This window comes from Lactuca virosa, chromosome 8 (assembly GCF_052849685.1).
Source record: "Lactuca virosa cultivar CGN04683 chromosome 8, Lactuca_virosa_CGN04683_v6, whole genome shotgun sequence".
In the NCBI taxonomy this organism is placed as follows: domain Eukaryota; kingdom Viridiplantae; phylum Streptophyta; class Magnoliopsida; order Asterales; family Asteraceae; genus Lactuca; species Lactuca virosa.
The window spans coordinates 114,270,957-114,284,383 of record NC_136433.1 but is presented as its reverse complement, the minus strand read 5'-3'; the positions used below and the strand labels follow the sequence as shown (position 1 = coordinate 114,284,383).

The 13,427-nt window shown below is 36.3% G+C and overlaps 1 protein-coding gene across 1 annotated transcript; it reads left to right on the top strand.

Moving 5' to 3' along the window:
* Positions 1–6,769: 6,769 nt before the first annotated feature.
* LOC145131570 (nuclear pore complex protein NUP93A-like) lies at positions 6,770–13,309 on the top strand. Its single transcript, XM_079066244.1, has 15 exons — positions 6,770–6,992; positions 7,084–7,175; positions 7,663–7,729; positions 8,307–8,366; positions 8,839–8,928; positions 9,041–9,295; positions 9,375–9,470; positions 9,571–9,705; positions 9,812–9,865; positions 9,948–10,031; positions 10,151–10,237; positions 11,036–11,926; positions 12,046–12,227; positions 12,332–12,626; positions 13,028–13,309. The coding sequence occupies exons 1-15, from the start codon at positions 6,891–6,893 to the stop codon at positions 13,103–13,105; spliced, it is 2,568 nt and encodes an 855-aa protein (XP_078922370.1). The 5' UTR covers positions 6,770–6,890; the 3' UTR covers positions 13,106–13,309.
* Positions 13,310–13,427: the final 118 nt, after the last annotated feature.

The following is a 13,427-nucleotide window of genomic DNA, read 5'->3' as shown; positions in this document are numbered from 1 at the left end:
GGATACTCTTTGCGTGCTATTTGGGCCTGTAAATACCTTACATGTGAAATGGGCATTAGTTGTCATTTTACATATATTTTGGGCCCATGTTATATAATCTAATTCCTTATGAGCCTAGAAATGGTTTACATGTTTAGTGGGCCTTAGTCGTTCACTTACATGTTCATTTGGGCCTGGAATGTGTTTTATATATTTCTCTTGGCGTAAATTCGACTAAGGATCTAGTGAGACGTGTCGGTTGACACCTATTGAGTGTACGATCGTAGCCTGTAGTTATAACCATAGTCTCTTGGAGGGAGAGCGGAGGTTTGTGTATAGATCTATACGGGGATGACACCCCACACCTGAGCTGTTCGCTACAGCTAGACTAAACTAGTCTAGGGTGACAAAAACCTTATACTATTCCGTCGGCAATAGATGCTATCTAACTAAGATTTTCAGTCTTAAGCTAATCAGTATTGGTAAGACGGGTACGTAGACGCACAAGAGAGGTTATAATGGATCAACCCTCATCAAGAACTCTCACCAAATCACAAGTCTTCCTATTACGTTACGCCAGAATGCACAACCACGTCCATAAAACGCCAAGACATACAAAATTGTCATTATTTAGTATGGTTATAATGACTCACTTAGAGTAATTAACATTATGAAATTTACGGGAGACCATTCTCTTTACTCTTTGGATTACTCGGGAACATACTCGCGCCGGTACTCAACCTCGGGGGTTGATATACCAACATTCTCTTTTACATACAACATCGGGTTGTCTGGGGGCATTCTCTTACATTCTCTTTACATTCTCTTCATTCTCTTTTGGCATTCTAGTAAACAGTAACACACATGCATTAATACAAGATCGGACACAAACATACTAAACTATTTTAAGAAAATATAGGATTTTCTTGTGATTACAAAGTTATACAAATCATTTTCTCAAACATGCTTATGAACTCACCAACATTTTTATGTTGACCTTTTTAAATTAACTTGTATTCTCAGGAAACCGTTGAGTAGGTTGGGCTGAAAGAATCCATGGATATTTTGTTTCATCATACATTAACTAAATTTTGAGCATGTAATATTTAAAACGCAATATTCGATGTAAACAATGTATGTTGTTATATTACATGTGTGATGATGATAATGTTATGTTTCAATTATATACTATGTGATGATACTACAATGTTGAAAGTCACACCAAGCCCCCGAACGTTTCCGCCGTCTGGTTTGGGGGTGTGACAAGATCAAACATAAATTACAGTCTGCTTAGAGTCAGCAGAAGAGTTATGCCGACCGGAGCCGATCTGAGTTGGAGTTTCAGGTCGGTGACATGGTGTTGCTGAAGGTCTCACCTTGGAAAGCTGTGATTCGATTCAGGAAGAGGGGGAAGTTAGGTCCCCAGTTTATTGGGTCGTTCCGGGTTATTGCCAAGGTTGGCAAGGTTGCTTATAGATTGGATCTTCCGGAGGAGCTCGGTCAGATTCATAGCACTTTCCGCGTTTCACAGTTGCAGAAGTATGTATTGGACGAGGATGCAGTGGTATCATTGGATGATATTCAGGTTGATGAGCGCCTGAACTATGTCGAGAGGTCGGTAACTATTCTGGAGAGGAAGGTGAAGATTTTGCGTAACAAGAAAATACCTTTGGTTAAGGTACGATGGTAGCACCGGAGGGGCTCTGAGTGGACTTGGGAGTTGGAGGCTGAGATGCAGGAGCATTATCTGAATTTGTTCTCCACAGCAGGCTTTGAGGACGAAGCATAGTCCAAGTGGGGGAGAGTTGTAACATCCCGATTTCCATGTATGAGATTTATTATTCAAAAGACAAGTTTCCCTTCGAACTCGACGAGTTGATGGCCTCAACTCGACGTGTTGAAAGGCTTTTGGGTCGCGCCTCTTTTTGGACCAACTCGATGAGTTGTAGAGAAAAACTAGACGAGTTGGCGGCTGATTATGAAACCCTAAATTTTAGGGTTTTGCACCCTATTTAATTCCCTTAAGTCCCTAGGGTTGATCCTTTATCAGCCTCCAAACCCTTTTTGCGGCCCTAGTAAACCCTAATCACCCTTCCCTCTCATTTTGTGTTTTAGTGTGGTTCTTTTTGTTGGATTAGTGTCTAAGTCCATAACTATTTTGGTATGTACTTGACCCGATTGTGAGCATGGTCCTTTTGGGTTGCCTTCACACGGGTGACTAGACAGGATGACAGTTGAGGAGAGAGGTTGATTAGGGCATAAATATGATTTATTTATTATATTATATGAATAATATATTAATTTGGAATCATATTATTAATTAGTATTTAATCAGAAATTAATTAGGAATTAATTTTGGGATTAAAGGAATTAATTAAAAGTACAAGGGCTGTTTTGTAATTATTTGATAGTTGAGACTTTGGGCTATTGGATCACCTTTATTAAGGCTTGAACGAAAATCCTAGAAGGATCTAAGAGTTTTCGTCCAAGGGCTTAAGGAAAGGAGTCCATGGACTTGCTTAGGCCCTAAGCTAAGGGATTAGGGTTTCCACCTTGAAACCCTAGCTAGCCTCCAGTATAAATAGCACCCTAAGGCACTAGAATTCGTCCAACCCTTGGGAAACCCTAAAAGGGACGAATTTTAGGGCAAGATACCCTTCTCTCCCCTCTCCCATATTCATCCTTTCACCTAGTGTGTTTGTGAGCCATTAGAGGTACTACACTTGTGGTACTTGCTTACAAGAGCTAAGGAAATTCAAGGAACTAGTTGTTATTGCTATATAACAACAAAAGGTATGTATTCTATTCTCCTATGTGGATTTCGAAAATTAGAGGAGCATTCCAGGTTTCTTTTTGTGTTCATAAAGTTGTATGTCTAATAGTGAAAACATAGATCCAATTAGGGTTGCATGCACACATAGGATTGTTTGTATAAAACATATCACTTTTTGGGCAAAAGGAGAAGAAGTTGGAAGAAGGAAGCAAGGATCTTGCAAGCTAAACTCTCATCTTCAGTTTGTCACTCTTTTGGACCTTTGTAAGTGTTCAAGATCCGGTTTTTATCTATCTATGTAGCTAGATCTTGAGTTTTGTCCCTTTTTCTCCTTATTCTTGGATGTTGCAATGGATGGACTTCATAAAGGTTGCAACTTTATGAATCTCTAGGTCAAGGTGACCTTATAGTAGGTTAGATCTGGTCTTTAGACAAGCTTTGATGCCATGCATGGAGTTTAGGTCATATTTTCCCTTTTAGACCCATTTTGGGTTCAAGACATGCATTGGACATGCATGTCTATAAAGCACAAACCTTTGGGACGTTTTTTAGGCTAGAATCTCTTTTGGAAAAGTTGGGTTCCAGATCTCAAGGATTTTGTACTTAATGGTTAAGCCTTTATCCTTTTAGACACATTCAGAGTTTAGATTTGAGCATTAGAGTCCCTGAAATCAAAGAATCAGATGTATGTGTTGAGCTGGGGAAAACTCGGCGAGTTGTCCAACCAACTCGACGAGTTGGCTAGGGTTTTCCCGATCTTTCTGAGTACTGTGGAAACTTGACGAGTTCAGAGGTGCACTCGACGAGTTGGGTCAACATGGACAGTTGACCTTGACCATTGACTTTGACTTTGACCATGGTTGACCAAGTTGGACTTTTGAGGGAATTATGGGTATTTTGGGATTTTGATGGGATTGGTCATGATGGTTGTAGGATTTGAGTCGGGAGCTGAGATTCGGAGTCAGATCTTATCAGTTCTGCACTACTTGTGAGGTGAGTTTTCTTCACTGTACTTACGGGTCGAAGGCACCAAGGCCGACCCTTTGGATTGTTATCCTGATTACCGTGTGATTGAGTATTGTAGTGACCTGTTAGATCTGAATCCTGGTAGATAGGATGACGCTATGCTTATTGATCTGTATGATCTGTGCTTGTCTGTTGACTGATTATATGTTTATGAGTTATGTATATGTCGACATGTGTGTGGTTGGGTTGAGGCGGTCCTGCTTTGTGCTGAAGGCCAACAGACCCATGGCGGCCCAGATAGACCGAAGGCCCGCGAGGTGGACCAGTCAGTCTGAAGGCCCGAAGAACGGTTCAGACAGGCTGAAGGCCCGGTGTGGCGGTCCAGACATGCTGAAGGTTCTGTATGCATGCTGTTGTGTGATAGTTATGATTATGTATTGTGGTGGTATTTTGGGGAAGACTCATTAAAATTTGGGCTTACAATTTTGAATTATGTTTCAGGTACCTCAGATGATCGTGGGAAGGTGAAGGCTTGATTGTGCACCTCCTCGTGTTTTGTGTTATGATTTATGGAAAAACTCTGATGTGAAACTTATTTTAAAAACAAATTGTAATAAATGATGGTTTTGTGGTTATTTAAAAAGTTTAAAATTTTCAAGAATTTTCCGAATGTTACAAAATATTTTTTATGGGTGCACCTAGTATGAAAATCTGAGCGTTACAAGGATTGAAATCCTAAGATCCCACGAAAATGACATAATAAAACATTTTTCCGTATATCATGATTAAATAGCTAAAAAGATAACTGGCCATGTACTAGTTAATGTCATTGTTTAAAAGCTTTAAAAGGTATTAATAGGCATTAGTTATCATACAATAGACTTTCACGTTGTTTGCTCTAAATATTTAACATATTATTTGCTTTAACTATAAATAATAAATGAGTAAAATACTCATTTAAAAAAGAAGTGATTTGTACATATTATTTGCTTGAACTATAAAGGGGACGACTGACAAGAAACGTCTGGTCCATCTCAATGATTAAAAAAAGCAAACGAAATCAGTCGGATCCTTAGCAGCAAAGTAGTTCTTAAAGTACAGGAAGAACAAATCCAAACAATTGCCACATACATGCTTATCTTTTTGTAAACTGAAAACAAAAAAGGGAATACGACTGTAGTTTATAATTGAACTATTGAAGGGAAAAGTTGATTACAAATAAAAAGAAATACCAATAAATAGAAAAAACTATTTAAGGGTATACTAGCTAAAAGGCTAAATAAAATCCCAAATACAATAAATCCAAATACTTTATTATGCTAATAATAATAATAATAATAATAATAATAATAATAATAATAATCAAAGTAATAATAACAATAGTAATATAGATATTATGAAATATTTTTTAAAAAACTGAATTATTTACATAAAAGAAGTTTAGCCTAATAATAAGTTGGGTGGATTGGGTGTTGGAGGTCTAGTTTTCGAATTCCGCTGCCTTTGTTATTCTCCCTAGTCAGACGTTTTTAATTAAGCAAAAGATCTCAGTGCCTAGTAGCGCAAGGTCGTTCCAAACATATTGTGGACCCGAGACGATAGGGAAAAAAACTCTTAAAATACACAAATTTCATAAGGTTTTATAACAACTCATAATTGAAAGAAATTATATATATATATATATATATATATATATATATATATATATATATATAATCCATAAAAAATTTGGGTTTTTTAAAAGATGGGTTCTAGACGTTCGCCCCTAGCGCTAATCTTCTGGGACGGACCTGAGTCAGTGCCATGTCAACCGAATGGGCAAATAAGTAAGGGTGAGCAAAAAGCGAACATAAAACCAATGATGCAATTTTAAATTTAAAAAAAAACAAATTATAGGCTGTTCAATTTTAATCAGTATAATCGCACCAAAAAAACAAAATAACCATAATATTTATTTATTATATAAGTCTAAATTGAATTTATACTTTATATAACATTTATTTAATAAAAATGTAATTTTTTCAAAAACCCTTTTCACATAAGCAGGATACATAGGATTAGAGACACAACGCAAAAATCAAAATCCTTTATTTCACTTGATCTTTGTGGCTGCGTGCCATAGCCTCCGTCCGACGTCTACCGTCGTTCCTCTCCTCCCAGAAGCACCGTCGACCTACATTTAACTCCAACGACCTCCATGCTCCGATTTCGTCTCAAGGTATACCACTGCAATCACTGACCATTCTTCTACTGTTTTCGATATAATTCCTCTTTCGTTCTTTTCCAATGTATACACATGTTATGCTGATTTCTTTTCATGCACTTTCCCAACAAAAATTCGGTTGTTTGTGTAGTTTAATTTTGCATTACATAGTCTGTTTTAGTAGTTTGATTTTGTACCGAGTCTTACAGAGGCAGTTGGAGGGGAGCATAATCTTGAAAATCATTTCATTCTTGTTAATTATCAAGTATGTATACAGAGTGTTTAAGTTTTTTACTATTGCTCGATTGTTTATGACTTTGTGTATGTGAATTTTGAGTACCGAGTAGTATTGTTTGGCTGTTTGCAACAAAATTCTGCTTAACTTTCATATTTTAAATGAAAGTGAACAAAATTTTTTGTTTTATTTTATTTTTTTATTAAAAACCTCACCTGATCATTTTTTTGTTAAAAACCGAAACCACACCAAAATATCTGCAAAATGCACCGAATATAAACTGTAAATTTGGGTTTTTAAATATAAATAACCGGAACTTACGGTTTGCGGTTCGGTTTGGTCTAAAAACCACACCGTGCTCACTTCTACCTATCAGTGTTGAGTGTTGAGTGTTCACCTATGTATAGACATACATCTGATGAGTAACTAAGTAACTTGGTAAAAAAGGATAAAAATGCAAAAACTCAAACTTTGATGAACCCAAAAACTCCATAGGTAAAACAGAACATTTTATAAAAACTTAAAGGGCTTTTATGGCGTTAGCATATGGTTTTAATCCTTTTTGAATAATAATACTTGAAATAACGCTTTTCTGCGGCTTTATTATTATTATTTTTTTCGTTAGGGCTCTTGCGTTTTGAGCTCCAAAACCCCAAAAGAAAATTTTGGCTTCCTCCCTTCGGCGCATCGCTTCATACAAGCTTTTTCTTCCTCACAACATCAACCTTCCAACAATGACGAGCGACGCAGATATGAGTAGCTGGACGGATCTTCTACATTCATCTTCGAAGCTCGTCGAGCAAGCTGCTCCTTCTGCTCAGTTTCCTCCTCTCCAGGTTCGATTTTTGTGGCGCAAGTTATTTCTCATTTCTTACAGTGCATATTTTTTTTCCCTCTGCGTGCCTATTTTTGTTTTTGTATCTGCAGAGAAATTTGGATCAATTAGAAGCATTGTCAAAGAAGCTCAAGTCGAAAACGCTCAGAACCGAGGCTCCCTCTCAATCGATTGCAGCTACAAGGTAGATTCTGGTGATTGCGTTAAATTCGTGTGTACATTTTTCTATATTTATACTGCTACATACTTTGTTACTATGGGTTTTAATTTCTATATCCGTGGACGTAGATTAGAGTGTTTTTAACGAGGATAATTTGAATAGAAAGACTAACTCGAAAAGGAATACAAGTTTCACCCAAACTCAGACAAGAGTGCATCCGTAGCTGTTTTAGATTTGAAAGATCGTAATTTATCTGTGATTTCTCCATGCTATTCAATTGTTTGTGTCATTTAGATTTGAAAAATCATAATTTATATGCATCTTCTCTATGCAATAGAAAACTCTGAAGCTATAATATCGATCTTATGTTTATTGGTCCTGATTTCTAGGCTGATCCTGGATTTGTCTGTTCTTATTAGTGCACTGAAGTTTACTATTGCTACATGATGTTCAGAATACAAGCATCTTATAAGCAGTGCCTAAAATATGTAGCTTGTTAAATATTGTGCAGGCTACTTGCACGTGAGGGGATAAATGCTGAGCAACTGGCACGGGATCTTAAGTCATTTGAATTGAAGGTATCGGCTATTTCTTTGATTCATGTCAGGCTAAATTAGTCTGATTGATCATGTATGATACAATCATATGCTTAGTGTGTTTCACAAGGTAAGTAAGTACACAATAACAGTCACTCTGCAATAAGTGCATGTGGAATGTTGTGCATAAGATCTTCCTTTAATCGATGTTGTAACACTAAGAAGCATTGTGGTGGCCCCTTGTACATGATAAGCAATGAATCTTATCTTAGAAAGTAGACATGTCTAAATGTCTTATGATGTAGTTCAGTAGTCACTACTGCTCTATTTCAGCATTGTCTCTCCACTGTGTTCATGATGAATGATATCAAGTTAAAAATGTTCTAGACCTCAAGGGTGGTGAATTTTGTTTCTTGCTTAAAATTAACATTTAGTTCAAATTACACTTTCCCACATTCATTTCGGATTTTCCAGTCTGAGCATTGTATTAGATTTTCTATATTCTTTAGTTTTTAAATGCTTGATTGTGACTTTTGAGATTTTGAGATCTCCATCTGGTTGTGATATTCATATCAATCACTTATTTTTCCTGAGTTAGATCTTGTTACTTTCTTTGTAGACAACTTTTGAGGATGTTTTCCCTGCCGAGGCTACAAGCGTTGAGGAATACTTGCAGCAGGTACTTACTGCAACTTATTGCTATTGAATTACATATTTTTTCTTAAAGAATTGACCTATACAATCTTGGTCCTTTTTTGTATAACGTTATGAGGAATATTAGCTGTTGCATGAGTGTCTATGCTGATTATTTGTTGTTGCATATGAGTATCTGTTTGTGCACTTGTGTCTTCTTTTAACTGTTTTGCAAGAGGGCAATAGTCAACAGAGAATAAAATAATCCATGCCTTTATTTTCTCATGTGTGCATTTGTATGTTAAAGTTTTCTCAACATGATTATGTTGTGCTACTGTCTTAGAGTTTTTTCATGCTGATTTTTTCTTTCATGATTGTTAGTTATGTATAAATTATTATGTCAGAATGTTCTATGTGAATGTTGTTATGCTATCAGTATTCAGTAACCTTTTTTTTTTTGGCTCACGTGGTTATATATATATATTCATGATCTTTATGTTACATTTTCATAATCTCAGGTTCGTGAAATGGCAATGGTTTCTGCTGTTCAGGAAGCTCAGAAAGATAATCTCAGAAACTTTAGTGACTACATGATGACAGTGTTAGAGGTTAGTTGCTACACAAAGTCAAAGTTACACTTCACTTCTGTATTTTGATATCTAGTAAATTACCCTTTTACCCCTTGTTTAATACTAAATGGCTTCTTTTTCTATCTGTCAGGATGACTGGCAAAAGGAAAAAAGGGACTTTCTTCACAGCCTGAGCCGCATCTCCAGTTTACCAAGGACCAATGTAACTGATTCAAGCATTGGGGCTAACCGATCAGGGCCAATATTATCTCTAACTTCTAGTCCTCACATTTCATCTGGTCCTTCTAACATGGAGGTTTTGGCAATAGCTGATAAAAAGGCTGCTGCATATGCTGAGGTTGTGAGAAATCTCAATGATGCAAGACAGCGTAGTTTAGAATATAAAGTAAGTCCATCAACACAACTTATCATACTTTTATTACTTGATTTATTTATTAATATGTGTATTTTGTTCCATTTGTCAGCCAGCTACTGCTTTTAAGAATGCATATGACAATCTTGGCCTGGATTCTTCTGGTGGTAAATCAGTTACCATGAACAAGATCTGGCATCTAATTCAGGTACACATGCCTACTATGTAATCTTGTTCATATGAGTTGTAATTGCAATAATCTTTTTTACAGAGAATGTAATGCAATCATCATCTTATATAATTCACAGACTTTGACTGGTGAGAATTCAAGTGTCCAAAGAAATCTTTCAAAGAAAATGTCACTAATAATTGGTGCAAGGCGCCACCTGGAGTGGGGGCATGATAAATATATCATGGAAATGATACACAGTCATCCAGCACAGGTAATAAAAGATACTATTTATGTTTGTTTTCTTGCTGTCATCCACTATGCAGTTATGTTTTTATCACAAAGTGTGATCTTATGGTTTTCTGTTTATCTTACTGTAGGCTGCTCTTGGTGGAGTGGTTGGAAATTTGCCAAAGATCCATGCTTTTCTTAGGGTTTGTGATCACTTCTTACTTTAAATTACCATATTACCCTCTCATGTTTGCACCTTACAAACTTATTTCTTTCTTCTTCCAGATCCGGTTGAGAGACTACGGGGTTCTTGATTTTGATGCAGGCGATGCTCGTAGACAGCCTCCTGTTGATACCACATGGCAGCAGGTATTCAACTCTTGATTTCTATTCCAGTCATGTGTATCATCCTTTACTTAAATTTTTTTTTTTTTTTTTTTTTTTTTTGTAAATGTAACTACAACTTAGTTCTATTCTTTCTTAAACAGATCTATTTCTGCTTGAGAACTGGGTACTACGATGATGCACAAAAGGTTGCTTCAAGCTCCCGTGTTTCTCACCATTTTGCATCACAGGTATTGATCTCATGGTGTATCTTTGTTTTGAATGAAAATGAACTTTGCTGTCCTGAATATGGAAAATGACCATTTTACCCTTCTATCTAGAAGTGATTCTGAATGATAACTGACTGAATATTTGATAGATATAAGTGGAAGTTGTATATAACTATGATAAAAAGTTAGTAAAAAATGTTCACATTAAGTTTTACATTCACATTAATAGTTTTCAGTTTAGTGAAAAATAACCAAAATCATCCACAATGGAATATGCTCAAATTCAAAGGATTAGTGTTCTAATAATCGTATTTAGAGAGCTTACAACCAAATATGAATAATAGAAATTTACTTGTGTTACATGTTATTTTCGATCGAATTTATCATTTTGATATGAATGAGATCAAATGTGTAGTTGGAATCTTTCTGATATTATTACAGTAGATGAATAACTGTTTTTTCCTTTCGTTTTTCATCTTTATTTCATACTACATAATGTTGTCAACAATAATTTTAAATCCATAGAGCTTGTTTTCATTAATTATTTTTCAATAACAAGATAGATAATAATTTTAAAAGAAATGCAGAAAGAAGAGATTTTCGTTTTAGGTTATGAACGTAAAAAATGAGATCTTAAGAGGTAAAGAATAAAGACACCCTCCTCTTACTTAACCCATTAAGCCCATCGGTTTGTATCAAGTCAAAAGAAACACCACTATATACCCGTCCAGATTAAATTCTGTCCCTATTAAATTCATTAAGTCAAAAAGAAACAGCACCTTAAGTCCTTACTCATCTCATTCTTTTTTAACAAAACAGCTTACAGAATGGATCTCAAACGGAGGCATGGTATCAGTGGAAACCGCTTCCATTGCTGCAGAAGAATGTGAAAAAATGTTGCGTATGGGCGATCGAGCAGGCCGAGGAACATTTGACAAAAAAAAACTACTTCTCTACGCGCTCATATCCGGGTCCCGCAGACAAATCGATCGCCTACTGAGAGAACACCCCACACTTTTCAACACCATAGAAGATTTCCTCTGGTTCAAACTCTGTGCTGTTCGAGACTCCCCCACCAATTCAAACGAAGGCTTATCACCTTACACCTTACACGATCTACAAGCCTACTTAAACAAATTCGAACCATCTTACTACACAAAAAACGGGAAAGACCCGTTGGTGTATCCGTATGTCTTGCTTCTAAGCATACAGTTGCTTCCAGCTGTTTTATATCTGTCTAAAGATATCGGAGACGATGGGTACAACATCGATGCTACTCATATAGCAATTGTGTTAGCAGACCACGGTGTTCTCGCTGATGTCACTGGGACGACAGGTCATAAGTTAGGTGTGATGGATGGTTTTGCTGAGTCAGCGAGTATAATTAGACAATATGGTTCGTTGTATCTACGGCATAACAATCTTTCGATGGCGTTGGAGTATTACGCGCAGGCTGCTGCTGCTGTTGGTGGTGGGAAGATGTCTTGGTCTGGGAGAGGGAATGTGGATCAACAAAGGCAACGTAGTTTGATGATGCAGCAGTTGTTGATGGAGTTGCTGTTGCGTGATGGTGGGATACTTTTGTTGCTTGGGGCAAGAGGGGCGGGAGAAGAAGGTGAGTTAAGGAGGTTTTTGGTTGATGGGAAAGAGAGGTACCAGTTTTTGTTTGAAGCTGCTCGCAGGTGTCTGGAAGCTGGGCTTAATGACAAGGTAGACTTTCATTCTCTTCTCTTATATACTCTTTTTTTTCACAAGTTGCGTATTGTATGATATAGTAACCAAGTTTTACTAGTTTATTTATTTTTGCCAATCATTTATCTCGATTTCAGTCTATAGAAATTCAAAAGAGAATTGGGGCGTTTTCAGCAGCACTGGATACCATAAACAAAAGTCTGTCTGAAGCTATTTGTTCTTTATCACGTGGTAGACTCGATGGAGAGAGCCGAACAGCTGGACTTGTTCATTCTGGAAATGAGCTGCTGGAGACATTTAAATACTTTCCGAATGTCAGGTGAGAAATCATTTAAACAATTCCCATTTCAAAATTTCTAATTAATCAAAAATCCTCAATCCCAATTTATCCACTTACTACCATTTATATCGTTGTGCATGCAGTCTACAAGAAAGAGAACTTGTTTTAGAGCAAGAAACTGTGTTAAGACAACTTGAGAACATTTTGGCTATTCATAAATTGGCAAGGCAAGAACAACATCTAGATGCTTTAAGGGAGATTTCCAAGCTTCCATTTCTTCCATTTGATCCTAGGGCATCTGATACAGCAGCAACAGATACTTTCCAAAATTTGTCCCCTCATGTTCAAGCTTGTATTCCAGACCTTCTTAAGGTCTCCCTTCAGTCTATAGACAATGTCAGAGACTCGGATGGCTCACTTCGTGCCTTGAGGATCAAGGTATGTTGTTATACTGACATCTTGTAATGATATGGGCAAATACGTAAATTTGCAAAGTATGCTTTTCCATAAACATAAAATTTGCATTTTTTTTTAATGTTCACACAAAATACAAATATTGCAATTTTTGGGATGGAGGGAGTATTCTTTATTTTTCTCCACTTACGTTTTTAATTCATCCACTTAAAAAAAGGTGTTTTGACTTTTATACCCCTCATTTTAAGTGGATGGATCAAAAGCGTAAGTAGAATAGGAAGAAATTAAATGATATTACAATGCTGTAAATTGTAATACTTACAAAAAAAATGAAAGTAGGATATGCTATAGCACATTAATATATGAAAGCGCATTGCTATTTTTTACATTATGGATCAAGGTCAGTAATTATTTGGGTTGTGCAGATTGCAAATTTCCTTGCGAATAATTTGAATCGAAACTGGCCACGGGACTTATATGAGAGAGTAGCTAGAAGTTTGTGAAACATCAAGAGAGAGTTGTGTGTTTCATGCTGTTTTGGTGAGTAGTGACTTGTTTTAGAGAGTTTTATATGCAATTGTATGACTATAATGGTGCGTATGAGGATGTTATCTTAGCTCGGTTTTTATATTTGCAAATGCCAATTTCAAGAGCTATTTTAGGCATAATGGAATGGTATATATAATTTTCCATCATTTGCTTGTAAAGTGTATGTTGATTTTAATTATGTTTTATCTTTAGGGAGGCGAATGAAAAATTGTTGGAAAGGAGAGACGAAATGGGTCAAAAATCGTTCAAACTTTAATTTTACTACATAGATATTTG